General features: G+C 68.5%; 2 protein-coding genes across 2 annotated transcripts; one reads left to right on the plus strand and one right to left on the minus strand.

Moving 5' to 3' along the window:
• The first annotated feature begins 2,358 nt into the window (after nt 1-2,358).
• On the plus strand, nt 2,359-12,395 carry SREBF1 (sterol regulatory element binding transcription factor 1). The gene is made up of 19 exons (XM_059826585.1): nt 2,359-2,464; nt 5,915-6,298; nt 6,463-6,635; nt 6,711-6,845; nt 6,930-7,148; nt 7,236-7,350; nt 7,444-7,655; nt 8,085-8,285; nt 8,794-8,976; nt 9,456-9,717; nt 9,801-9,967; nt 10,071-10,239; nt 10,320-10,428; nt 10,505-10,614; nt 10,708-10,840; nt 11,025-11,187; nt 11,458-11,643; nt 11,724-11,836; nt 12,044-12,395. The coding sequence occupies exons 1-19, from the start codon at nt 2,359-2,361 to the stop codon at nt 12,270-12,272; spliced, it is 3,369 nt and encodes a 1,122-aa protein (XP_059682568.1). The 3' UTR covers nt 12,273-12,395.
• A 3,546-nt stretch (nt 12,396-15,941) lies between these two features.
• Nucleotides 15,942-23,628, minus strand: RAI1 (retinoic acid induced 1). Its single transcript, XM_059826509.1, has 4 exons — nt 18,028-23,628; nt 16,731-16,824; nt 16,396-16,445; nt 15,942-15,973 (listed from the first exon to the last, which is right to left on the minus strand). Exons 1-4 carry the CDS (start codon nt 23,626-23,628, stop codon nt 15,959-15,961), a joined length of 5,760 nt encoding a protein of 1,919 aa, XP_059682492.1. The 3' UTR covers nt 15,942-15,958.
• Nucleotides 23,629-24,892: the final 1,264 nt, after the last annotated feature.

Below are 24,892 nucleotides of genomic sequence, written 5' to 3' on the forward strand. Positions count from 1 at the left end.
CGGCTCAGGGCGATGCTCCACGCCGCCAGCGAGCCCTACGCAGCCGCCCGAGCCCGCTGTGGCCGCATGAGCCTGCCCGGCCAGCTCGGCGGCCAGAGCCCAACCGTCTTGGGGCCGGTTTGTTTTCTGTCTCATCCCTGCGGTTTCCTCCCAGCCTGCGCTCAGGAAAACGTCTCAGCGACTCCGGAGCAACCACGTGGCCCCGCTGCCATCCCCGCAGGACCGACATGATGTAATCGCGGGCCCTGAGCTGTGATGCAGAATCACTCCACTCCGGGCCGCCGCGCTTATTGGCTGCGTGGCCCTGGTCCTACAGGCGGGGTTTTCCCTACCCCGCAACCAAGCTTACCCCGGGGAGCCCCACCCCGCGTGGCATCCATCGGCCTCCAAACCCACCCCGTCCCACGGAGCTGCCGGCGTGCTTAATTCTTCCCCGTTGCACAGAGGATGCTGCTCGTTTGCTTCGGTCCCCAGGAGCCGGGGAAAGCATCGTGTGTGGGTCTCCGGGGTGCACATCCCCTCCGGCTCAGGGGGAGGCTTGGGGTCGGGGAAGGAGCCCTGCAAAATCCGGCTTTGCCCGCAGCTTGTGCAAAAATAAAGCCGTGTTTATGCGTGTGATTTTCCCCACTCCGTGTCTCACGGGGAAGGCTGTGTCCCAGGTCTCGCGTGGGTTGTTAAAGGCGAGTGACCCTCACGTTCGCACAAGGTTGCCCTAAAGCCTCGCGGGGCCGCGGCACATCCGTCTCCCCGGCCCTGGAAACCTGCCCTCTCCTCCTGCAGCACGGGGACTGCTGCAAGCGCTTTCCTGAAAGCGAAGGGAAACCTCCCGCCGCCACGGAGCCCAGCTTCTCCCCGGTGACCCAAAAGCGTGCGGGAAGTGCACGGCCCCCCTGCGCACCCCATGGCGGGTTGTGGGTCTCTCGAGGGTTTTTCTTTAGTAGCGTTTGCTGTGGACGAGGGATGTCCGAGCGCTGCCAGTGGTCCGTGTCCGGGTGACACTGCCCCAGCCGTTGGCGTGGAGCTGAGCCAGGACTCCCTGGGCTCGTCCCCAGCTCGGGCACAGGTTAACGTCCCCAGCTTGAGGAGGCCGGAGTGGGGGCAAGCGTGCAGAGGGACAGGCAGGGCTGTGCACCCACGGCTCTGCCACCGCCACGTGCATGCACGGGATGCTCTGTGTGGCCCCCGGTGAGCTCTGTGTTGCACCAGGGTGCCCCATTCTGTGCAGGGGATCCCCATATTGCACAGGGGTGCCTGCTGTGCCGCCACGTGGAAGGCGGTGAGGCTGGGGGGAGGTTTTTGCGGTGCAGCCAGGTTTAATTAATTCACAGGTGGCCTCAGACTGTGCTCGGTGGCATAGAAGAGGAGAGGGCAACCGTTCAGAGGGCCGGTGTCGCAGCGCGTTTTCTTTTCCTGAATTATTCCCAGCAGCGAGACAAACCCCGCAGCGCCGCAGGGCATAGCGGCATGGCCTCGCCCTGGCCTGAGACCCCCACGCTGAGACCCACCACCCGTGGGCAGCCACGGGGCTGACCCCAACGGCACCAGTGGTTTTCCTGGTTCCCACAGCTCACGGCACCAGTGGTTTTCCTGGTTCCCACAGCTCACGGCACCCGGGAGGGCGCGTGGGCTCAGCTGGGGCTCGCAGGGTAGCGTGGGCCCTTCGGCATCCCCTGACCGGGGGCCGTGGGACCTTCTCCCACCCTGGGCCGTGCCGTGGTCGGGCAGCGGTGCGGGGACACGCTCCGGACCCCGGAGCTGGGAGGGGGAAGGCAGATAGCCGCAGCCTGCCTCTGCGCGGGGGACCGCGGGAGCCTCGAGAGGTGACGCAGTGGCCCTGGCACATGGCCTCCACGAGGTGCTGGGGGCTACAGCAGCCACGGCCACCACCTTCTGCCCACGCCGGCCCTCCTGCCCGCTGCCACGCGTGCCCCGAGCCGGGCCTGAGTGGTACGTAACGCCCAGCCCCGGCACTCAGAGCCCAGCCCGGGTATTCGGGGCCTGTCCCCGGGGCTCGGTGGCTCCCCGGGGACCGGTGCCCCGCTCAGGGGCTGCAGCTGCTCCGGTCCCGCTGCACCCGCTCCCTGCCCGCTGCCGCCGGGGGTCCCGGCGCGGTGCAGCGGTCCCGGCGCCGACGGGGCGGGGCGGGGAGGCGGTGGCGGGGCGGGACGCGGCGGCGGGTCCGCCTCCATCCCCTCCCTCCCCTGCCCGGTAGCAGGTCTGGGCACGGTTCGCGGGAGCAACTTGGCGGCTCGTCCCCTTCCTCCCTCTCCGCGGGCCAGCGCGGCCATGGCGGGCGCGGGCGGGCGGCCCCGCCGCTCCTAGAGCCGCCGCAGCCCGGGAGCCGCCGCCGCCGCCGGGATGAGCGCCCTCGCCTTCGACGACGCGGCCCTGGAGGGGCTGGCGCCGTCCCTCGGCCTCTCCGGGGCCAGCGACATCGACACGGCCCTGCTCAGCGACATCGACGGTGCGTCCCGACCCGGGCGGCGGCGGCGGAGAGTGGGGCCGGGCTCGGTGCACGGCCGGGACCGGGCTGGGGGCAGAACCGGGGCTCGGTGCACGGCCGGGACCGGGCTGGGGGCAGAACCGGGGCTCGGTGCACGGCCGGGACCGGGCTGGGGGCAGAACCGGGGCTCGGTGCACGGCCGGGACCGGGCTGGGGGCAGAACCGGGGCTCGGTGCACGGCCGGGACCGGGCTGGGGGCAGAACCGGGGCTCGGTGCACGGCCGGGACCGGGCTGGGGGCAGAACCGGGGCTCGGTGCACGGCCGGAGGGCTGGGCTCGGTGCGATACCGGGGCTCGGTGCGATACCGGGGCTCGGTGCATGGCCGGGGCTGGGGAGACCAGGCTCCCTACACGGTCAGGGAACCGGGGACCGGGACGTAAGCGGGGGAGCGGGGTCGGTGCATAACCGGGACTCGGTGCATGGCCGGAGGACCGGGCTCGGTGCACGGCCGGGCTGAAGGGAGCGGGCTCGGTGCATAACCGGGGCTCGGTGCACGGCCGGCGCACCGGGGCACAGCCGGAGGGACCGGGCTCGGTGCCGGGCCCGGCGTGGGGGGGACACGGAGCTGCTGGTGCGCGGAGTCGGTGCAGGGGCGGGTGGATCGGGCTGGCTCCGTTACCGGGGGCCGGTTCATGGCGGGGGGGCTCGGGGAGGAGCAGGGTCCTGGGGGCCGGGGGGAGCAGGACACCGGGACCCCCCCGGGGCTGGAGGTGCCGGTGCCGGGACAGCCCCGACGGGGCCCCCGTTGGCCGCAGCATCGTGTCGCCTGTAGCCCCGCCCCTCCGTGACGTCACCGGCGGGGTTACTCCCGGTCATTCCCTCCAGGACGCCTGGGTTCCCCGAGCCACCCAACCGGCATGGGGGGGGGACACGGGGGGGAGGCTCTACACCGGCCCCGGGGCTGAGCGGAGCATCTCTAGGGCTGGGACCCATCGACACCCACCTCCCCGCCGAGCTGGGGGTCCCTGGGATGGGGATGCTGTCGAGGGGACCCCACTCCCCAAGTGCCAAGGGGACCCTCTCCCCAAGGGGACCCGCTCCCCACCGCCGTGGCACTGGGTGCTGGGTGCAGCGTTGCCATGGCTTTAGCCAAAAATTGGGTTTCCCAGCCCTCGGCCAGCCTCGCGCCCGCCTCGCCGCATGCTCCACCGGCTCTGCCGGTCCGCGCCGGATGGCGCGGACCGGCAGAGCCGGTGGAGCATGCGGCGAGGCGGGCGCGGGGCTGGCCGAACCCTCCGACGCCTGCCCCGCTGCGGGGTCCAGCGGGGTCTCCCCTCCGGGAGCCGGGGTGGAGGTGACATCCCAGGGCTGGAGGCTCATCCCAACGGCATTGGTGGTGGATCAGGGCAAATCCAGGTGCCATCGGCCTCCCCCGGCGAGATTTTGGCATTTGGATGATTGCCGCAGGCAGGAGCGGTGCTCCGGAGCTGTGCCAGTGTCCCCTTGGGTCCCCTGGGATCCGTGCCAGCGCAGACCGGCCGTACGGGGTGAGGGCGTCCCGCCGTAGGGTTTTGCCACGCTCCTTTGCATCGTGGCCATCTGGGTCACCTCGTGCCCCATGGTTCTCCCACGTGGCCTGACACTCCACGGGCCGTGGGTTTGCCACCGGTCCCTGGATGGCCACAGGTTGTCCCGTGTCCCCATGCCCACCCTGGGGTGACTGTGGGATGCGCATCCAGGGATGTGGATACCCTCCTCTCTCCGAGACCTGCCAGGACCCACAGCCACGTGGCTCTGCCCCATGGCCTGAAGCAGTGGGGTGGGGGCAACCGTGGCACTGCTGGGTGCCCTGTCCTGCTGACGGAGTGGGTGGCAGTGGGTGCCACGAGATAGAAATAACTGGTGGGCACTGGGTGGCTGGGAGAGCTGTGCCCACCCCTGGGGCTGGGCAGCAGGAAGGGGGGGCCAGGAGGGAGCACCCCCTCTCTGCACCCCCAAACTTTGCTCTCTTGCCCCTGGACCACGGGGGAGCCTTGGGGGTCTCTGGGGCGGGGGGGGGGTGTTGAGGTTGGGAGCCCCCCTGGAAGGAAACCCACCCGCGCGGAGAGGGGTGCCGAGGGCTGGATGTCTTTGGGGGGGAAACGGGGCTGTGCAAAGACCCCGGTCCTTGCGGGGTGTCTCCTCCGGGCGCTGGGCATCGAGTGAGGAGCGTGGTGTTGGGCTGGCCAGATCCGGGGAGCGATGGGGCGCGGGGCGAAGGGGTTAACGGTGGCTGACCCCAAGTAACCACCGGCGGGTTACGGCAGGGTGCCCGGGAGTAACCCGCTGCCGGGCTCACCTTGGCGTGGACGCGGGGCTGTCTGGGGGCGGCGGGCGCGCGGGCGGCGATTGGCGGAGTCGCATCACCCCATCGCCGGCCTCGCTCCAGGCCTGGCGCGGGCAGCGGCGGGGAGGGCTGGCGGGGAGGAGGCGAGAACATGGCTTTAAAATATCCCGGTGCCTCGTCGTTGCCCGGCACGGGGCTGAGCGGGGGGCCGCAACCTGCTCTTGGGGACCCCCCCACGCCCTCCAGCATGGAGTGCACCTTCGAAGGTACCCCCGCCTCGTCACCCTCCTCTTCCCCACCTGGTGGGGTCACCGCCGTGGCCCCTCTCAGGGTGCTGCACCCCATGGGGGGGCATCCGGGGGCTGCGCACCTGGGTGGGGGCATCCTGAGGGTGTGTGCGTGGGGGGGCGCGCCTGGGGGTACGGCGGTGGGAGCATCTCGGGGTGCTGTGGTGGGAGCATCTCGGGACACATCAGTGGGGGCATTTCGGGACACCCCGATGTGTGGGTGTCGGGGCGATGTGTGGGTGTCGGGGCGTGTGGATGGGGACATCCCGGGGCACCCATGTCCCATGGAGCGGGGCAGACCCCCGAGCCTATTTAACCCCGCGCTTGCCCAGCTGCCCTCCTGGGGGGTGCCGTGGGCAGGCACGCTGTGGCACAGGGGTCCGGCACGTCCCAGGTGTGCCACCCCTCTGTCCCAGCCCGAGCACCCCCTCCTCCTGATGCAGGGCCTGTTTTGGGGGTTGTCGGGGTTTCTGGTATATGATAAATGAACGAGCTGGCACAAGCCTGTCTCTGCCCCCCTCGACCTCAGAAACAGGCTGAGATCCACCCTGCCACCCCCAGACCGGGCTGGAAGCCTCTGACCACTGGTGGCCAGGCCCCGGCACCCCTGTTGCAAGTGCCGTGCCTCAGTTTCCCCACTGGCAGGGTGGCCAGGAGGCTGCGACGAGCAGGGCACAGCAGATTCCTGGGCTTTCGGGGAATTTTGCACCAGGGTTACGGGGATCCCTCCCCAAAGTACTGAGCTGTGGGGTGGGCAGCATGGGGCCAGCCCAGGGACCCCTGGGGCTTTGGGGGCCCCTTGGGAGGTGCGGGACTGGGGCAGCCGCTGACGGCGTGGCGGGGGGGCTGTTTTACAGACATGCTCCAGCTGATCAATACGCCGGACAATGACTTCTCGGGGCTGTTTGACACGCCGTTCAATACCTCTGACAGCGCCGTGCCCCCGGGGCTCCCTCCTGCCCCGGGCACCCTCAGCACCTACCTGGGGCCCAGCAAGCCTCCCCCCGCCGCCCCCACCGGCAGCGTCTACCCGGGGCCCCCCGGGATGGCGGCCTTCACCCCGCAGCCCCCAGCCCCGCTCCTGCCAGCGCCGGCCCCGGGTGTCAAGGAGGAGCCGGTGGCCGTGCCCAGCAGCCAGCCCCAGCCCGGCGTCGTGCTGGCCCCCAGCTTCGTCCCCGCGTCTCCTGGCCCGTTCAGCCCCCAGCCCTTGGTGGGCTACCAGAACCAACACAGCTTCTCCGGTGAGGATTTGGGGGTGCAGGGGGGGTCGGGGCTCCCTGGGTGGGGGTGTGTTGTGGGGGGGCTCTTGCTGGAGGGGGGGGAATGCATCCCTGCGGGATGGGGGTGCCCAGGGTGGGCTGGTGCCGGGGGGGTCCGGTAACGCTGTCCTCTGCTCCATGCCCAGCCGTGCAGCCTGGGGGTGCGGGGCAGGCCCTGCCCAGCCCCCTGCCCGCCGCCCCGCAGCCGGGACAGCCCCTGGCACTGCCCGGCCCCGTGCAGAGCGTGGCACCCCAGCAGCTCCTGGCCCCCGCTGCCCCCGCCACCCAGCCCGTCTCGCCCCAGATCCAGCCGGTGCCGGTAAGCCCAGTGCCAGGGGTGGGGGGTTCCAGTGCCGCCCCCCCCCAGCCCTGCTGACCCCCGCCTGCCCCCCAGGTCCTGCTGCAGCCCCATTTCATCAAGGCTGACTCCCTGCTGCTGACGGCCGTCAAGACAGATGCCGGCAGCGCCAAGACCTCCAGCATCGCCTCCCTGGCCACCAGCGCCAGCGGCTCTGCCGCCTCGCTGCAGGTGCCGGTAGGTCCCGCCGCCGGCGAGCTCCGGGGTAGGGGGATGCTCCGGGACCCCCACCGACACCACCCCATGTCCCTGCAGGCGCTGGTGAGCGGAGGGACCATCCTGGCCACGGTGCCGCTGGTGGTGGACACCGAGAAGCTGCCCATCAACCGGCTGGCGCCCAGCGGGAAGCCGGCGCTGGTGCAGAGCAGGGGGGAGAAGCGCACGGCGCACAACGCCATCGAGAAACGCTACCGCTCCTCCATCAACGACAAGATTGTGGAGCTCAAGGACCTGGTGGTGGGCACCGAGGCCAAGGTGGGAGCCTGGGGGCGGTGGGACCGGGGCTGGGAAAGGGGGGGCTTCGCCTGGCGTTTGGGCTGAGCCGTCCCTGTCTGCCGGCAGCTCAACAAGTCGGCAATCCTGAGGAAGGCGATCGAGTACATCCGCTTCCTGCAGCAGAGCAACCAGAAGCTGAAGCAGGAGAACCTTGCCCTGAAGATGGCCGTGCAGAAGAACCGTGAGTGGAAGGGCAGGTTCCAGGGGGGCTCAGCCTTGACGCCGGGGCTGCCGTACCCCCCCAGCATCCCTCAGCTCGCTCTGCTCCCCACAGACTCCCTGAAGGACCTGGTGGCCTCCTGCAGCGGGGGGGCCAAGGCGGAGGCCCCCATGGAGGTGGTGAAGGCGGAGGTGATGGAGATGCTGACGCCACCGCCCTCAGATATGGGCTCGCCATCCCACAGCAGCCCGCTCTCACTCAGCGGGGGCAGCAGCAACAGCAGCAGCGACTCAGAGCCCGACAGCCCCCTCTGCGACCATGGCAAGGTGGGGGGGGGGGCTGCAGGAAGGATCCCCTCTCTCCGAGTGGGGTGGGGGATCTGCTGCATCACCCCGGGGGTGCCAAGAGCAAAGCCTGCCAGCCTGGTCTTGCTCCCTGAGGCTGCTCCTCCTCGCCTGATTTGGGGCTGGAGGGAGGGGTGTGGGGGCAGTCTGGGGTGCAGTGGGCTGCTGCAGCCGTGCCCCACGCCTGTGCCCCATGCTCTGTGACCCAAAATGTGCTCTGTGCTCCATACCCGTGTCCATACCCATATCCATGTCCTGTACCCCATGTCCTGTACCCCACGACCATGCCTGTGCCCTATATCCCATGCCTATGCCCCATCACTGTGCTCCATGCCCTGTACCCCATGCCTGTGCCCCATCACCATGCCCCATGCCCATGCTCTGGGGCTCACAGCAGCTCTGCCCGCGCAGGTGAAGCAGGAGCGCCCGCCGCCCTCGCCCAGCAGCCAGGGCATGCTGGACCGCTCCCGCATGGCCCTCTGCGCCTTCGTCTTCCTCTGCCTCTCCTTCAACCCCCTGGCCTCCCTCCTCCGGGGCTCCGGTGCCCCGGCCCCTGTGGGGAGCCTGGGCACCGCCGGTCCCGGCAGGAGCATCATGGCTGAGTCTGGCACTGTGGGTAAGCTCTGGCATGGGGTGGAGGCTCTCGGGGTGGAGGCTCTCGGGGTGGAGGCCATGGGAATGGAGATTGTCAGGGCGGTGGTTGTTGGGGTGGGCCATTGGGATGGGCGCCACTGGGATAGGGGCTGTTGGGACGGGTGTGGAGGGAGGCTGTCAGCGTGGGCATGGTGTAAAGGCCATTGGGATGGAGGCTGTTGAGGTGAAGACCTTTGGGGTGCAGGATGTCGGGGTGCGGGAGAGACTACCTGGGTTGAGGCTGTTGGGGTGGAGCCCATCAGGGTAGATAGAGGCTGTTGGGGTGGGCATGGGGTGAAGGCTGTCAGGAGGGGGGTCTTGGGGGATGTCCGAGGTGGGAGACTATTGGGGTGGAGGCTGCTGGGGTGGACACCATTGAGTGGAGGCTGCTGGGGTGGGCGCGGGGTGAAGGCCACCGGGATGGAGACCCTGGGGTGGGCGCAGGGCAGAGGCGGCGGGGTGGCACTGACCCCCTCCCCGTGCAGAGGAGCCGTGGGGGTGGTCGCAGTGGCTGTGGCCCACGCTGGCCTTCTGGGCGCTGAACGCGGCGCTGGTGCTGGGGGCGGTGGTACGGCTCTTCGTCTGCGGGGAGCCTGTCACCCGCCCCCACTCCGAGCCCTCCGTCCTCTTCTGGCGGCACCGCCGGCAGGCAGACCTCGACCTTGACCGGGTAAGCCCCGCCCCCTTGCCACACCCTGCATGATGTCACCTGCCCCACCCACCCTGGCCACACCCCACTTGGCCCCTCCAGCCCTCTGTCCTGGCACCTGCTCTCTGGGTTAGCCCCGCCCATTTCACAGTGCCCTGCCCCCTTCTATTGACATTAGCCCCACCCACCTGGCCCCGCCCTGCCTCTTCCACCTGCACTAGCCCCACCCACCCGCTCTAAGCTTAGCCTGTCTGGCCCCGCCCTGACGCCCCAGCACCACCAGTAGCCCCGCCCACCTGCCCCAGCCCCGCCTCTTCCACCTGGGCTAGCCCCGCCCACCCCACTGAGCTTAGCTAACCTATGGCACCTAGCCCCGCTCCTACACCCCTCCCACTATGTGTAGCCCCGCCCACTCCCCGATTAGCCCCACCCACCCTGTCTCCAGCCCCGCCCTTCGGCCCCACCCTTCGGCCCCGCCCTGACCCTCTCCGGGGGCGCAGGGGGACTTTGCTCAGGGGGCCCAGCACCTGCGGACGGCGCTGGGGGCACTGGGGCGGCCGCTGCCCGCCTCCCACGGGGACCTGGCCTGCAGCCTGCTCTGGAGCCTGCTGCGGCACCTGCTCCAGCGCCTCTGGGTGGGCCGCTGGCTGGCCGCCCGCGCCGGGGGGCTGCGCCCTGACCCCCCACCCCCCGCCCACGTCCGTCAGAGCGCCCGCGACGCCGCCATGGCCTACCACCGCCTGCACCAGCTCCATCTCGCCGGTACGGCCCCGCGCCGCGGGAGGGGCGGGCTGGGGGACGGGACCCCCGCGCCCCACATCCCTCCTGAGCCCCCCTCCCCACAGGGAAGCAGGCCGGGGGGCACCTGCTGGCCATCAACCTGGCGCTGAGCGCCGTCAACCTGGCCGAGTGCGCTGGCGACGCCGTCTCCGTGGCCGCCCTGGCCGAGATCTACGTGGCGGCCGCCCTGCGGGTCAAGGCCAGCCTGCACCGCTGCTTCCACTTCTTGGCTGTGAGTATGGGGCAGCCCGCTCCGCCGTGGGGCGGAGAGGTCATGCGTGTTCCCTGGGACCCGGCGCTGGGTGGCCCACCCTGATCCCCCGCTCTCCCTGCAGCGCCCCTTCCTCTGCAGCGCCCGGCGCGTGGCCCTGTCCCACGGCGGGGCCGTGCCCCCCGCCATGCAGTGGCTCTGCCACCCCTTGGGCCACCGCTTCTTCGTCGACGGGGACTGGGCCGTCAAGGGCGTCCCGAGGGAGACCATCTACAGCTCCGCCGGCAACCCAGGTAATCCTGCCGCTCCCGGCGCCCCCAGCCTCCTGTTTCGGGGGGGAGGCGTACCCCCTCAACGCCCCTCTGTGCCGCAGTGGACCCGCTGGCGCAGGTGACCCAGCTCTTCCGTGAGCACCTCCTGGAGAAGGCGCTGTGCTGCGTGGCCGTGCCCGAGCCCGGCCGCCCCGCTGCCCAGGGAGAGGGGTAAGTGCCGGGGTGGGCACCCCGCTCCCTCCGCCCGGCGTGGGGCCGGCCCCGCTCACAGCCCCTCTCCCGGCAGGCGTTTCTCCGACGCCCTCGAGTACCTCCAGCTGCTCAACGGCTGCTCCGATGCCAGCAGCGCACCTGGCCCCGCGCCCTCCATCAGCTCCGGCTTGGCGGCCGTCACAGGTGAGGCCGGCGTGTCCCCTCCCTGGAGACGCTTCGCTTGGGGGGCCACAGGGCCGGTGGATGCCCCTCTCCCGTGTCCCTCCTGCCCCGCAGGCACCGACCCCGTGTCCAAGTGGTGGGCATCCATCATTGGCACAGTTATTCACTGGCTGCAGGGAGACGAGGAGGGGGCTGAGCGCCTCTACCCGCTGGTGGAGACGATGCCCCGGGCGCTGCAGAGCTCTGAGTGAGTGCCGGGGGCATCGGGGATGGGGGGGGTGGCAACTCATCGCACCCCTCCCCTCCTTTTTGGCTTGGCACAGCCCTTGCTCTCAGCGCTCTCAGCACTGTGGCTCTGCTGCCCCGTGTCCGCTGATGGGGGGCACAGCCCAGCGAGGGGCCTGCAGTGACCCTGTGTCCCCCCCCCGCAGGAAGCCCCTGCCCCGCGCCGCCCTGCACTCCTTCAGGGCCGTCCGGGCCATGCTGGGCAAGCAGGACGGCAGCCAGGCCAGCCTGAACCACTGCGAGAAGGCCAGCGGCTGCCTGCGGGAGAGCCTGGAGCTCGGCAGCCCCCCCAAAGGCACCATCGACAAGGTGAGCTGGGGTGGGGGGCAAAGTGGCTGCCCGCCCTGGGAGGGGGGGGGCAGCACCCAGCCCTCGCGGGAGGTGCCCCCGGCCCTTGCAGGGGTGCATTGTAGTTGCATTGCATGTGTCAGACTGGGAGTGCAATGCCCCTGCCATGCAGCCCGGCGGGGGCCCCGCGCAGCGACGCCTGCCCGCAGGGACCTCTTCGGCTCCCCCACCACCGTCCGTCTGTCCGTCCGGGTGCTCACCCACCCCCCTCACCCCCCCGCCCCCCTCCAGGCGGTCCAGCTCCTGCTGTGCGACCTGCTCCTCGTCACCCGCACCAACCTGTGGCAGCAGCAGATGAGCGTCAGCCAGCAGCGCAGCTGCCTCTACCAGGCGTCCGCCCTCGAGCTCCGCGGCTTCCAGCAGGACCTCAGCAGCCTGCGGCGCCTGGCCCAGACCCTCCGCCCCGCCATGCGCCGGGTGAGCCCCCCGACCCTCCTCCTGGCGCGTCCCCTCCTCCCCTGCGCCCACCCGCGCTCACTGTCCCCAACCTGCCCCAGGTGTTCCTGCACGAAGCCACCGCCAGGCTCATGGCCCGGGCCAGCCCCACGCGCACCCACCAGCTGCTGGACCGCAGCCTGCGGAGGAGAGGGGTGCAGGGCAGCAAAACAGGTGGGACACGGGCTGGGACACCCCGCTCCCCACCCGCCGCACCCCAGCAGCGCTGGGTGATGGGGCGCTGGGGGGATTCCTGCCCGTGCTTTGGTGGTGGCACCTGCTCTGGGGTGGGCGAACGGCCCCGTCACCGTGCCAGAGCACCCGAGGGAGGGTGGGTGGCTTCCGAGGGCACCCTTGGGGCTGACACCCGCTCTCCCCCTCTTGCAGCCGGCGAGCCGGAGAGCCACCCCACGCCGCGGGAGCACGCCGAGGCTCTGCTGCTGGCCTGCTGCTACCTCCCACCCAGCTTCCTCGCGGGGCCGGGCCAGCGCGTGGGCATGCTGGCCGAGGCCGCCCGCACCCTGGAGAAGCTGGGCGACAAACGGACGCTGCACGACTGCCAGCAGATGATCATCAAGCTGGGCAGCGGCACCACCGTCACATCGGGCTAGCTGGGGAGCGGGGGCACGCTGCTAGCCCCGCTGCTAGCCCCCCTCCGGGTCCAGGACGTGGGGAAAGGGGGTGGCGGGGAGGCGCGTGCCTCAGTTTCCCCCGGGACGGGAGCCCCTTCTGCAGGAGGGTGTTAGGGAGCAGGTTTTAAGGGGGGTGGGGGGGGTGGGGAGGGGCAGGGTGGTGCCCTGTGCCACCGGCGGCGGGTGCGGAGGCTCACGGGCGTGGGACAGCCACGGGTGGGGCACCCCGGGTGGGCTCGGCCACCCCATGGCTCTGTCCCTGTCCCCAGCCCGCTTGGGTGACGGGACGTGGGGACCTCTAGTGACACTGTCCCAGTATTGCATGGCACTGGGATACTTGGCCAGCCTGGCCCCAGTGCCACCCAGTACCCCCCAGTGCCCTGGCACAGGGTGGGGGCCCGTCCTCGCCCCCCTCTCCTGGTGTCCCTGCCCGGCCCCCCCTTGGGTCCCGCTGCCGCAGGGGGGTCTCGGGGTGCCTTGGCATTGCCCCATTGCGGGGGGGAGGAGGTTTGGCCCCATGGTGGTGGGTAGGGGCCCTCTCCCCAGCCATGCCCCCGGTAGGCAAGAGGGCCCCCCCCCAGCCTCTCCCTCCCCCCCCACCCCAGCACTGACCATCCCCCCAGTTAGGAGCTGCCACCACCCCCGGGGACAGCCGGGCCTGAGCGCTTTCAGAGAAGGGAGGGCAGGGTGGCACGGGGCTCCCAGGGGGGCTGGTGGGTGCCCCCGTCCCCTTGCTGTGCCCCCCCCTCCTTGTACATAGCCCCCTGCCCTGCCCCCGGCCCCCCCTTGCCTTTTTAAATGGTATTTTCATAGTTGGAGAGTTTTGTACAGACAATTAAAGCTGATTATTTATACCGGTGTGTGCTGGATTGGGGGGGTGGGGACAGACACCGCACTTGGGGGGCACATAGAGACTGGCTGGGGCAAGGGGACACCCCCCCACCCACCTGGGCACCCCCTTCAGCTGGGCATCCCCGGCTGTGGGTCCTCCCCCAGGGGAGGGCTGCACGGGATGGGGGGGGCAGGGATGGGGACACTGGGTGCCAAGGGACCCCAAATACACCCCCCTTACCCCAAGATGTGCCAGGGGTGCTGCCACCCGCCCCCCATACCCAACCCCACCGCAGCGTCCTCTCCAGCCGAGACCCTCGGTGCTGGTGGCACCTGGGGACGAAGGGCCAGCCGGGGGGTGGCACGGCCCCGGGGGACCCCCGGCAGCCCCCCGGGAGAAAGAGAGGCCACGAGCAGGGCGCCACGTACTTCCAAAACAATCGTTGTATCTTTATTGACGCTCTGAATGCAATGACCTGTTTTTTACTCTTAAGGAAAATAAACATCTTTTAGAAACAGCTTGTTACACACAATCTTCAGTGTGAAGCAATATACTAATAAGAACACTAGTCTTAACATTTACAGTCTTCATATATATTATATATATGTATATGTATACATATATATACACTATATAATGAGGCAATATATAATACACACGGTTTACCATTTTACAGTCATATGTACAAGATGTCACTAAAAATAGCCAGATTTCAGGCAACACTGCCAGGGACACTGGGATTTTTTTTCTTTCTTTAAATTAATTATTCGTATTACTCTTTCTCTTTTTTTTTTTTCTCCTTTTTTGTTTTTTTGATGTGTGTTTTTCGCTCCCGTGTCCGAGGCAAGCTGCTGAAACGACAGACATTTTGTGGCCAGCAAACCTTGAGGGTGAGGGCTGGGTGGGACGGAGGGGACGCGACAGCCGGCGGGGACACGGGGCGCTGGCTCTGCGGGGTCGGGGGGGACAACGACAGATGGGGCCAGGGCTGCACCCCACTTTCACAGGATGCTTCGCAGGTCGGGGCAGCTGGCGGCTCTGTTTTTAGGATGAGATTTGGGGTTGATTCACCCTGGGTTGGTTATTTGCTACCTCCACCGGGGTACGGGTGGTGCAAGGCTGGGGTGCGGAGACTGGGGAGTCATGCGGGGCACCCCGTGGGGAGACGGGTGGGGGGGCGATCCCAGTGCTGGGCAGCCCCCCAGCTCCCCTCGAGGTGGCCGGGAAGGGAAACGAAAGCCAAGGGAGCAGAGTGAACCCGGCACCCAGGGCAGCAAGGGGCAAGCCAGGGCCACGCAGAGGGAGGAAGCAAGTGCCTCCTCCTCCTCCAGCAAGGACCCTGCTGCTGCCTGGAAGCCATTTCTGGGCTGCTTGCACCCTCTTGCACCAGGATAAAACCCAGGGGTTCAGCACCCAGAGATATGGGGTTCAGCACCCAGAGCCATGGGGTTTGCACCCAGAGCCATGGGGTTCAGCACCCAGAGCCATGGGGTTTGCACCCAGAGCCATGGGGTTCAGCACCCAGAGCCATGGGGTTTGCACCCAGAGCTATGGGGTCCAGCACCCAGAGCTATGGGGTCCAGCACCCAGAGCTATGGGATTTGCACCCAAAGCCATGGGGTTTGCACCCAGAGCCATGGGGTTCAGCACCCAGAGCCATGGGGTTTGCACCCAGAGCCATGGGGTTCAGCACCCAGAGCCATGGGGTTCAGCACCCAAAGCCATGGGGTTTGCACCCAGAGCCATGGGGTTCAGCACCCAGAGCCATGGGGTTTGCACCCAGAGCTATGGGGTTCAGCACCCAGAGCCATGGGGTTTGCACCCAGAGCTATGGGGTTCAGCACCCAAAGCCATGGGGTTCAGCACCCAGAGCCATGGGGTTTGCACCCAGAGCCATGGGGTTTGCACCCAGAGCCCTGGGGTTTTGGACAAGCGCAGGGAGCAAAGCCCGTCCCCAGCAAGAGGAGCGGCAGAGGAGGTGCTGGCGAGGCCGAGCAGAGGGAGGACGGTGGCTTTTTGGGGTCCCGGAGAGCAGGACCAGGTGTCCCCGGCCCAGCAGCGCCAGCGCCCCGGGGAGCGGGAGGGTGGTGGGTGCAGCGGGCCGGGGTTGGGAGGGGAGGAGCGGGGCTGGGGCAGCCCGGTGGGTGCCCACCAGCCCGGCCAAGCACCCTTCGCCCCGGTGGGGACCCGGCCGCCCGGCACAGGGGCTGGCACCCCGGGACAGGCAGGGTGGGAGCAGACAGGAGGTGGAAGAACGAAACGGAAAAAGCAGAGTGGTGTTTCAAACAGCAGGCCGTTGTTTGTCTTTTTTTTTTTTTTGTCTTTTTTTTTTTTCTCTTTTTTTTTGGTCTTTTTTTGTCTTTTTTTTCCTTTTCTCCGCCGCACGTATATACAGACAGACACCGTGAGGTTTGCTGAAGGCAACATCTCAGATCAGATCAGTGTGAGATATGGAGAGCCGGGACCCGCGGGGGGTCCGGCGGCCCCACAGTAAGACAACATCGCCGGGACCCCCTTGTACACGGCCCCTCCCCCGACCCCCCCCCCCCCTCCCCCCCGTGCAGCGACCCCGGGCCGGGGGATCCCGTTCCGCCTCCCGCACGGCCAAGCCGGGTTTTGCCGGGGCCCGGCGGGGGGGGGGTAAAACCTGGCGCTGGCTCTGCCCGCCCGGAACGGGCTCGGGGAGGGATGGGGACGGGGCGGCAGCGCTGCGCCCACCTGCAGCGGGGGGGGCTCCCGGTACGGCCCGGCCCGGCCCGGCCCCGCTCCGCTCCCGGGGCGCTGCCTCCTCCGCCGGTCCCTCGCTGGCAGCGGGGCGGGTGCCCGCGGGGCGCTACACCGGCTGCCTCTGCGGGGAGAAGGGGGGTGTCAGCGCGGTGGTCCCGCTGCGGGGGGGGGGGGGACACGACACCCTGGGTCCGGTCCCCGGGCTGGCGGGGATGTCCCCATCAGCAGCCCCCCTGCCCACCCGCGAATAATCCCACTCCCACCCGAGACGCAGCGTTTTTAGCCCGGGTTCAATTATCGCCCCCCCCGCCCCATCAGAGCTCAGGGAAGGGGGACAAGACCCCCGCAGCCCGGCTGGGGGTCCCGCCGGCCTGTCCCCTGGGGGGGCTGGTATCCCCCAGGGACGCGATGCCCTGCGCCACGCGGGGCCGAGCGCCCGGGGTGGGTGTGCTGCAGAGTGGGGTGTCCCCGTGGGGACGTGGTCCCAAGGCAGGTCCCCCTACCCCAGGGGCTGCAGAGCACTGGGGGGGGCTTTGGGCTTACCTTATGTTTGGGACATTTCAGAGAGAAGCTCTCTTCGGTTAATAAGCAACCTGCGAGGAGAGGAGAAGGCCGTGTCAGGGGAGTCCCCCCACAGCCTCCGGCCACCGGCCGGACCAGCCGCAGCTTTTGCATGAAGGCTTGGGCTGAGGCCGGCCAAACTCATGACACCAGCCAACAAATGCAGGAGGGGGCATCGCCATCCCGGCTGGCAGGGAGCCCCGAGCCCACCCTGGCCTTGGGTGGGCTGGAGCTTTGCGGAGCGGCCGGTCCCACAGCCAGCTGGGTGGGAGGGTGCCGGGGGGTCCCCACACCCCTGTCCCCGCGGCCGGGCTCACCTGTGTCGACAGCACATGCGTAGTGGTAGGTGTGGGGACACCCCTTCTGGCAGCAGCCCACGGTGGCTCCTGCTTGCTGGCAGCTCGAGCACTTCTGTAAACGCACCCAGGAATTCGGAGAAGGAGAGATTTGGAGAGACAGAGAGACCCCGTCAGAGCTCAGCGCAGGAGCAAAGCACCCCGACGGCCCCGGCTGCGAGGGGAACACGCCGGTGTCCCTGCGCCTCTCCAGCCCCGCACTGCCTCCCCCCCGGCAGCATCCTTCCTCCCGCGCTGGCACACCACGGGCGATGCCGTGCCTCTCGCTCAACTGTTCGCAGCCACGCACGAGGTTTCTACCTGCTGTACCGCTCCCCCGGACGGCACCGAGCCCACAGCCACCCTCCATGGGGCAGGCGGTGTGGAGGCGAAGGGACATGGCCTGGGCCGTGCCACGGCTCGGTGGCAGTGGTGGTGGAGGACCGTGGTGCTCCCCATCTCCTGCCCCATCCCCAGCGGGTGCTGCAGGGATGGCAGCACCCAGCCCCGCGGTGTGGGCAGGGAGAGGGCAGCAGCCTCCAGCCAGCCATGCCGCGAGCACGCACGCCTGGGAATACCGCCAGCCCCAAACCTGGTACCAGGGGGCCTGCTGGAGCCCCCCTTCCTGGCCTCTGCCGGGTGGCTCTCCCCTCCCTCTCCCCAGCACAAAACCCCCGTGTCCCCTTGGCGGTCTCCCAGCAGCGTCCTCTCTATTCTGCTCGCTCAATGTGTCCGTGCTCCTCTCGCTCGGGGAGAGGAGCAGCGTGGGGCTGCCCCCTCCCTCCGGTCCTCCTTCCCCTGCTGCCCATCACCGTGGCATCAGGCCACATCGTGCCCATTTTCACTTCCCATCCTGCCCTCCCCAGGCTGCGTCTGTCCCGCTCTGAGCCACCCCGTGCGACACACGGCGGGGCTGGGGGATGCGACCCGCCGAGCTCAGCAAGCTCATGGTCCCCGGGGTGGGGGGCCTGCCGCCCCCCCAAAGCGTACCCCCCCAAATACGCTTCTGCGCCTGAAAGGGGGGTTTTAGGTGCTCTCAGAGATGTGGCAGCACAAATCTCGCGGGAAGCCAATGGGGTTCATGGCACCTGAACCCCCCGCCTCGCTCTCCCAGGGCGACTTGTTGTACCCAGACACTTGTGGGTCAACCCTATTAATTTTCATCCCGGCCAGCGGCGCAGCCACAGGAACGGCTTCGGCTGAAGGAGACCGGCGGGAGATGCCACCCTGGGGTGCCGTGCCGTGCCATGCCGTGCCAGGCAGGCAGCCGAGCTCTTACCAGGTCGGCAGCCGCCTTGACGGCCTCCTGCAGCCCGTAGAGCTTCCCCGCCACCAGGAAAACCCCAGCGGTCCATACGGCACAGGCCTCGTGCAGCCAGTGCTCCTGCGTGTCGCCCGCCGGCTCCTGCGGCGGGGACTCGGCCTTGTGACATTCGTGCCGCCGGGGCTTTTCGGCCGCCTCCTCGCCCTCTGTCCTCTCGTCACAGCAGTAGCAGCTCTGCAGCCTGCGAAACATGCCCCGCGGGCTGGAGCGTAGCGCGCTCTGCTTAGCCGCCTCGGCGGCACCCTCCGGCCGCGCCGCCTTGCCACCGGCACCGCAGCCGCCCTCCGTCCCTCGGGGCGCCCGCTCGGCCGCAGCGGGCGGGATGGCGTCCTCGCCCGGCCCCTCTGCCCGCGCCTTCTCCTTCAGCCGTGACTTCTTCTTGGGGAGGCAGTCCTCGGGGTAGTAGGGCCCGCAGAGGTCCCCCAGGTCCTTGTAGTTGGCGGGGTTGCGGCACAGGCAGCAGACCAGGCAGGCAGCGCTCAGCGCCTTCGACACCACCGGCCCCATGTGCATGGTGGAGGAGGCGGGTAGAGCCGCCCGCGGTCGCGGCGCCGGTCCGGCCGGTCCCCGTTGCAGCCGGGCCTCCTCTCCGGGCGAGTTGACGACGGTGCAGGCGGTGGTGAACTCGCCGCGCCGCTCCACGCGGACATAAGGGGCGAAGGGGGGGGCCCGGCTATCCGCCCGCAGCCGCTTGCAGGAGATGTACTTCAGCCGGATCTCGGGCTCGGCGGGGTGCAGCAGTGGGGCCTGCTGGGCCTGCCGCCGCCGCTTGCCGCGGCTCTTGCACCGCGCCGGCACCGCCTTGGCCTTGCCGTGGGCCAGACGCTTCCGCTGCCGCTTGGAGTAGCCGTTGTAGTTGGAGTGGTTGGCCCGCGGCTTCGGCCCCCGCGCCGGCCCAGCAGTGGGGCGTCCCTCGGGGGGGCCCTCGCCGCCCCCGGCCTCCTTCTCCTCGCTCTTTGGTTTCTTGCCCTCCCGCGGTGCCTCATCCCCGCCGCCCGGGCCGGCCGCACGCTCCCGGGGCAGCGGTGGCGGTGTGGGGCCCAGGGGCACCTTAGCCATGCCCAGCGCCGCCGCTTTGCCCTTGCGGTTCCTCTTCTTGGGCAGGAGCCCCAGGCCCTTGGACGGCACCGCGGAGCCGGGCTGGGCCCCCGGGGCCGGGGCACAGGCCTCACCCTGGCAGCCGTCAGCGGAGAGCTTCTTCCCGCCGCCCAGCTTCCCCTTCAGTGCTCGGCCGTTGGGGGTTCGGCAGAGCTGCTCGGCCATCGGCGCAGCGGGCGCCTTCTGTGCCGCTGCCGGCTTGGGCAGCCGCGCCTCGCCTGCTGCCGGGGCCACCCCGCCGTGCTTCACCGCCCGCTCCCGCTCGGCCCCCGCCGGGCTCAGGGAGGTGCCGTAGGTAGCTGCCGCCGCCACCGCCACCGTGGCTGCTGGTTTGCAGGCGAACTTCTTCAGGTTGGGCGAGGTGATCTTCTGGACGATGGCCTCCAGCTTGAGGCCGCGGCCCTTGCGGGGAGGCAGCACTTTGGTCTTGGTAGCCTCCTGGAAGGCCGCCCGGGAGGTGATCTTGATGCAGACGTCGGGGGCCTCCTTTGGCGGGGGGGGCTTTGGGACGGCTTCGCCGGAGCTCTTGGGGGGCAGCTTGGCTTTCACCTTCTTGGCCACAGGCATCTTCTTGAAGAGGCTGGGGGGGGCCTCCGACTTCTCCTCCTTCACGCCGCCGCTGTTGCTGCGCAGGACCAGGTTCCTCTTCTTGGCGGGGATGGGGGACATGAAGGTGGACTTCCTCTTCAGCGAGTGCAGGGGCCGCTCGGACATCTTGGCCCCCATGCCCGGCCCTGCTTTGGGCAGCTTCATCCGGGCACCCACCTTGCCCTCCTTGTGGGGGCTGCCCGGGGCCGCCAGCTTGAAGGCGGGCGGGAGGTGGTTGTTGGAGATGAGCTTCTTGGGCGCCTTGCAGTTCTTCAGCCGGACGTCGGCCGCCCGCTTGCCCCGCCGCCTCTTGGTGTAGAAAACCTCCTGCGTCTTCGTCCGGGAGCGCAGGATCATCGACCGCTGGTCCCTCTCCCCCGCCTCCACCGCGTCCCCCTCCGGCGGTGGCGGTCCCACCACCTCCTCCGCCGCCACCAAGCTGGGCACCAGGAGGGTGGCATCGCTGGCATTTTGGACCATCTTGGGGGCTGGCTGGCTGCTGCGCTTCCTGGCTTTGAAAGCCACCCGCTGCTTCACGCCGCAGGCGGGCTTCTTCCCCAGCTTCTCCTGGTGCGCGGGGGCCTTCAGCCCCTCCAGCGGGGCCGGGGCACGGGGCTCGGCGAGGGCGGTGAAGGAGCGGGTGCACATGCGCGCCGGCAGACCCTCAGCTGGAAACCGAGGCGTTTGGCTGTGGGCGTTCTTGCTCGGTATCTCCACCTGGCCGTCTGGCCCGAGGCAGGCGCTGGCCACGCCGCCGGCTGCCGGCAGGTCATCGAAGGGGCTCGGTACAGTGCTGCCGGGGCCATCCCCCTCCGGCAGCCGGCAGTGGACCCTCTTGTTGCGGAGGCTCTTGCCCCGTGAGACGGGCTCCGTCTTCCCCAGCATGTTTTCGGGGCCAAGTTGCTGCTTCACTGGGACTGATGGGGTGGATTCAGCATCGGCTGCCTCCAGGTGGGACGTCTCCCCTCTGCCGCTCTCCTCTTCGGGCTGGATGTGGGGCAGAGAGGACTTGAACCAGCTCTTCACCTTGGTCTCCGTGCCCACGGCAGGGCCCAGCAGGATGACGGACTGGCCAGAGAGGCGCGCGGCAGGAGCCGAGGTCTCCTTCTCCACCGTGCTGACGGTCTCCTCGGCGGACACGGGCACCTCGCTAGAGGACAGCACGGCGGGCATCTCTGGGGGCTTGGGTGGCGAGGCATCGTACGTCACAGACTTCTGCTCCGAGCCAGCCAGCTCGCAGAGCGAGGAGTACTCCTCCACCTCCAGGTCCGACTCCTTCAGCTCCGGCGAGGAGATGATGGGGATCTCGCTGAAGTCCCCGGTCGAGCAGCAGTGCCGGCTGTCCTGCAGCCACCTCTCGCTGTCTGCCTTTGCCGCTTCATCGTAGGTCAGCGTCTCCTCCTCCTCCTCCTCCATCGCCTGCTGGCCGAAGTCCCGGGCCGGCTCGCTCTTGGCCGGCTGCTCGCCATCGCACAGATCCAAGCCGCAGGCATTTTTTTTCTCCTTGCAGGAGCCCACCAATTTGCTGGGGAACAAGCCCTTCGGGAGGTCGGTGGCTTGCAGCTCCTTCCACCGCAGGCACGCTTCGCCCAGGCTCTCCTCCGGCCACTCGAAGTGCTCCATGGCGTTCTCAGACCCCACCGAGTTGGCGGTGGTGTTCGAGTAGCAGCTGTAGCTGGCGGCTCCCGCACTTGACGTTGCCGCAGGGATGCTGGGCTTGGAGTTGAAGGCCAGCGGGGCCGCGTCCTTCAACGCATCCTTGGTCTCGGCGGCCGCAAACTCCACCTGGGGACCCTCGTACACCTCCTCGCCAAAGTCCTTCCCCGCGCTGGCCCCTGAAGCCTTGTCCAGCTTGAGGGGCTCAGTGAGCGTGCTGGAGTCACCCTGGCTGGGCCAGGCACCCTTCACCATGGAGTCCAGGCAGGGCCGGTGGTTCTCCAGCTCGAAGGGGGACTTGGTGGCCTCCTTGCTCAGCATGGGTGAGTTGGCCCAGGCTTTGTCCGCCTTCTCGCTGATGGCGTCCTGCAGGACGATGATCTCGGAAGCCAGTTCCTCCTGGGACAGGGCGCTGAGGAGCAGGCGGGGACAGTCCCGTTCGTTGGTCACGTACTTGGTGAAGGACTCAAGGGGCAGGCTGGCATGGATGCTCTGGAAGGAGTCGTCCGATTTGGTGGACATGTCGTCCGGGGAGGTCACGGAGCAGGTGGACACCGACTCAGGCTTCGCCTTGGAGTTGCTGTTGACGCGGGCAGGGCTGCGGTTCTGGTTGCAGTACAGAAAACTCCTCTCCAGCTGGTCCTCTGACCCGCTGAGATAGTCGGCGTCCTGCGTCTCGGCGTGGACGGACTGGGGGGTGCTCAGTGGGTCGGACAGGGGGGTCCCCACCTGCTCTGCCGAGTAGGTGCTACTCTCAGGGCTGCAGTGCTGCCCCTTGAGCTGCTCGGGGGTCCTTGCCGGGGTCTTGATGCCCTTCTTCTGGGGCACGGCCGCTTTGGAGAGCAGCAGCTGCTGGACGGTGTTGGAGATGTTCTCCACCTGGGAGGTGAGCGCTGTCAGGCTCTGCAGGCTCAGGTCCGACAGCAGATTTTCGGGCAGCTTCTCCTTCTGCAAGTTTTTGCAGTTCCCAGATTGAGCATCAGGGCTCGTCCCATCGGTGGGAGAAGGGTTCAGCAGCGGCATGAAATGGCTGTGGTCGGTGATGCCGGCTGGGAAGGCGCCAGTGCTCAGTGGCTGCTGGCTGTACTGGAAGTTCTCCAGGTTGGGCATCAGCGGGGAGGGAGTTGAGCTGTAGGACGGGGACCTGCCGACGGAGCGAGCCGGCGAGTGGCTGGCGCTGGGGCTGAAGGTCTGGTAGTACTGCTCTGGCGTCCGGACGGGCGGCGCGTCGCCCTGGCAGTAAGTCTGACCTGGCTGGTTGTAATGTTGGTACTTGGCCAGGTTTTGGTAGTGGAGGGTCTCCGGGGTGTGATGCCGCCCCTGCAATGGCTGCGGCGGCTGTGGGGGCTGCGGCGGCTGTGGAGGCTGTGGCGGCGGCGGCTGCGGGGGCTGCGGTGGCGGCTGCGGTGGCTGCTCATAGCCGATGCGGTTGGGCTGGTAGCCGTGCAGGTTGGGCACGCGGGGGCCGGGGGCCAGGCTGGCGGCGCTGCCCAGGGGCCGTTCCAGCGGCGGCTGCCCCGAGGGCGCCGTGCAGCTCTTGTAGGAGTGCGCCGGCTGGCTGCCCCCCGGCACCGAGGAGTAGGTGGAGGAGGCGGGGAAGGACTGCGAGTGCTGCCCGAAGTGGGGGCTCTGCGAGAAGGGCATGGGCGAGGAGACGTCGTTCGGCAGCTTCTGCCGCTGCAGCTTGGGGTAGGGGAGCGCGGGCTGCTGCTGCTGCTGCTGCTGCTGCTGCTGCTGCTGCTGAAAATGAGTCCGGAAGGGCAGCGAGGCGGCCACTGGCTCATGATACGCCCGCCCGCCTGCCAGCGTCGCCGCCGTCTTCTTCATCAGGCTGTCCTCATACTTGGCCACGCCGCCGGGCAGCGTCTGCGGTTGGCCGCCCCATGCCTGCAGGCTCTCGTCCCCTGAATAACGGGCCGGATAGGGGCTGTTCTCCTGCACGGCGTAATTGGAAAAGGCCGGCCTGCCTTGCAGCTGCTGCCCTGCTAATTGCTTGTTTCCCCGGTGGTATTTCTCCACGGCGCTGTTCTCGTAGCCCGAGTACGGCAGTTGCTGCTGACTGTAGTACTCCTTCGCCACCAGCCTCTGCCGCTCGCAGTTCGGCCCTGCCTGACTTTGATGCCTGTAATTCTCCAGGCGTGATGTATCTTGTGAAGTCGGCTGGTAGCTCTGCTGGTTGCCATGGAAACCACACCTTTCTCGAAAGGACTGCATGGCGCGGGCTCGTTATCTGCGAAGAGAGAGAGGCGAGAATTCAAATGAAGCGTCGCCACCGCGGCGGGCCGGGGAGCGCGGCCGCGCACGGAGAGGGGCCGCGTCGCGTGCGCCGCGGGGGCATCGCCTCGCCTGCCGTGGCGTCGCCCCGCTGGCGCTGCATCGCCTCGCCGGCACCCTGGAGCACAGCACCTGGCGCTGCGTCGCCTCGCATCGCCCTGCATCGCCTTGTGTCACCCTGCAGTGCATTGCTTTGCATCACATCGCCCTGCATCGCCTCCCATCACCCTGCGTTGCATCGCCCTGCATGGAATCGCCTTGCATTGCATCTCCCTGCATCGTATTGCCCTGCACTGCCCTGCCCTGCACTACATTGTCTTGCATTGCATTGCCCTGTATTGCCTCGCCCTGCATTGCCATGCGTTGCATTGCCATGCACTATATTACCCTGCATTGCATCGCCCTGTATTGCATCGCCATGCATTGCATCGCCATGCACTGCATTGCCCTGCATTGTATCGCCCTGCGTTGCATCACCCTGCATTGCATCGCCTTTCATTGCCCTGCATCGCATTGCCCTGCATCATGTCGTCTTGCATTGCATCGCCCTGCATCACATCACCTTGCATTGCACCACCCTGTATTGCCCTAGATCGCAGCAGCTGGCTTTGCATCACCTCGTGTCGCTCTGCATCGCATCGTGTCGCCCCACATCACATCGCTTGGCATTGCATCACCTCACCTTGCATCGCCCTACATCATCCTCTGTCCTATCTCCTTGCATCACCCCACGCTGCGTCACTCTGCTTCGCAGCATGGTGCCCGTGAGCTGGGGGGTGGCAGGGGTCCGGCTGCCTCCTCCCTGCCTGCAGCATGCCCAGCCAGCCCTCCTGACCCTGCTGCTGGGAGCCTCCCCCATCTTTGCCGCCTACCCCGGCTTTGCAGGGTGAACAAACCCCCTCCCCGCCTGCCCCGCCTGGCGCAGTGACCCCCTGCACCGTGTTGGGGTCCCCCAGCCCCGGTGCTCTGCGTTTCACACACCCGCTGCCCCTCGCCTCTGCAAATCACTTACCCCCCCACCTCGCATGCCCTCCCCGGGGATGCCGGCATCCTGTGAGCCCCTCCGAACACCCCGCTTATCGCCGTTCTTTTTAATTATTGGGCTAATTACTGGAAGCAGCAGCGTGGAGGGCCAGAACCGCAGGCTCTGCTGCAAAAAAAGTCATTTCAACTTGCTGGCTCTGCCCATCTCTGCCTGCTGCTG

Source organism: Gavia stellata, chromosome 18 (genome assembly GCF_030936135.1).
Source record: "Gavia stellata isolate bGavSte3 chromosome 18, bGavSte3.hap2, whole genome shotgun sequence".
Lineage (NCBI taxonomy): Eukaryota > Metazoa > Chordata > Aves > Gaviiformes > Gaviidae > Gavia > Gavia stellata.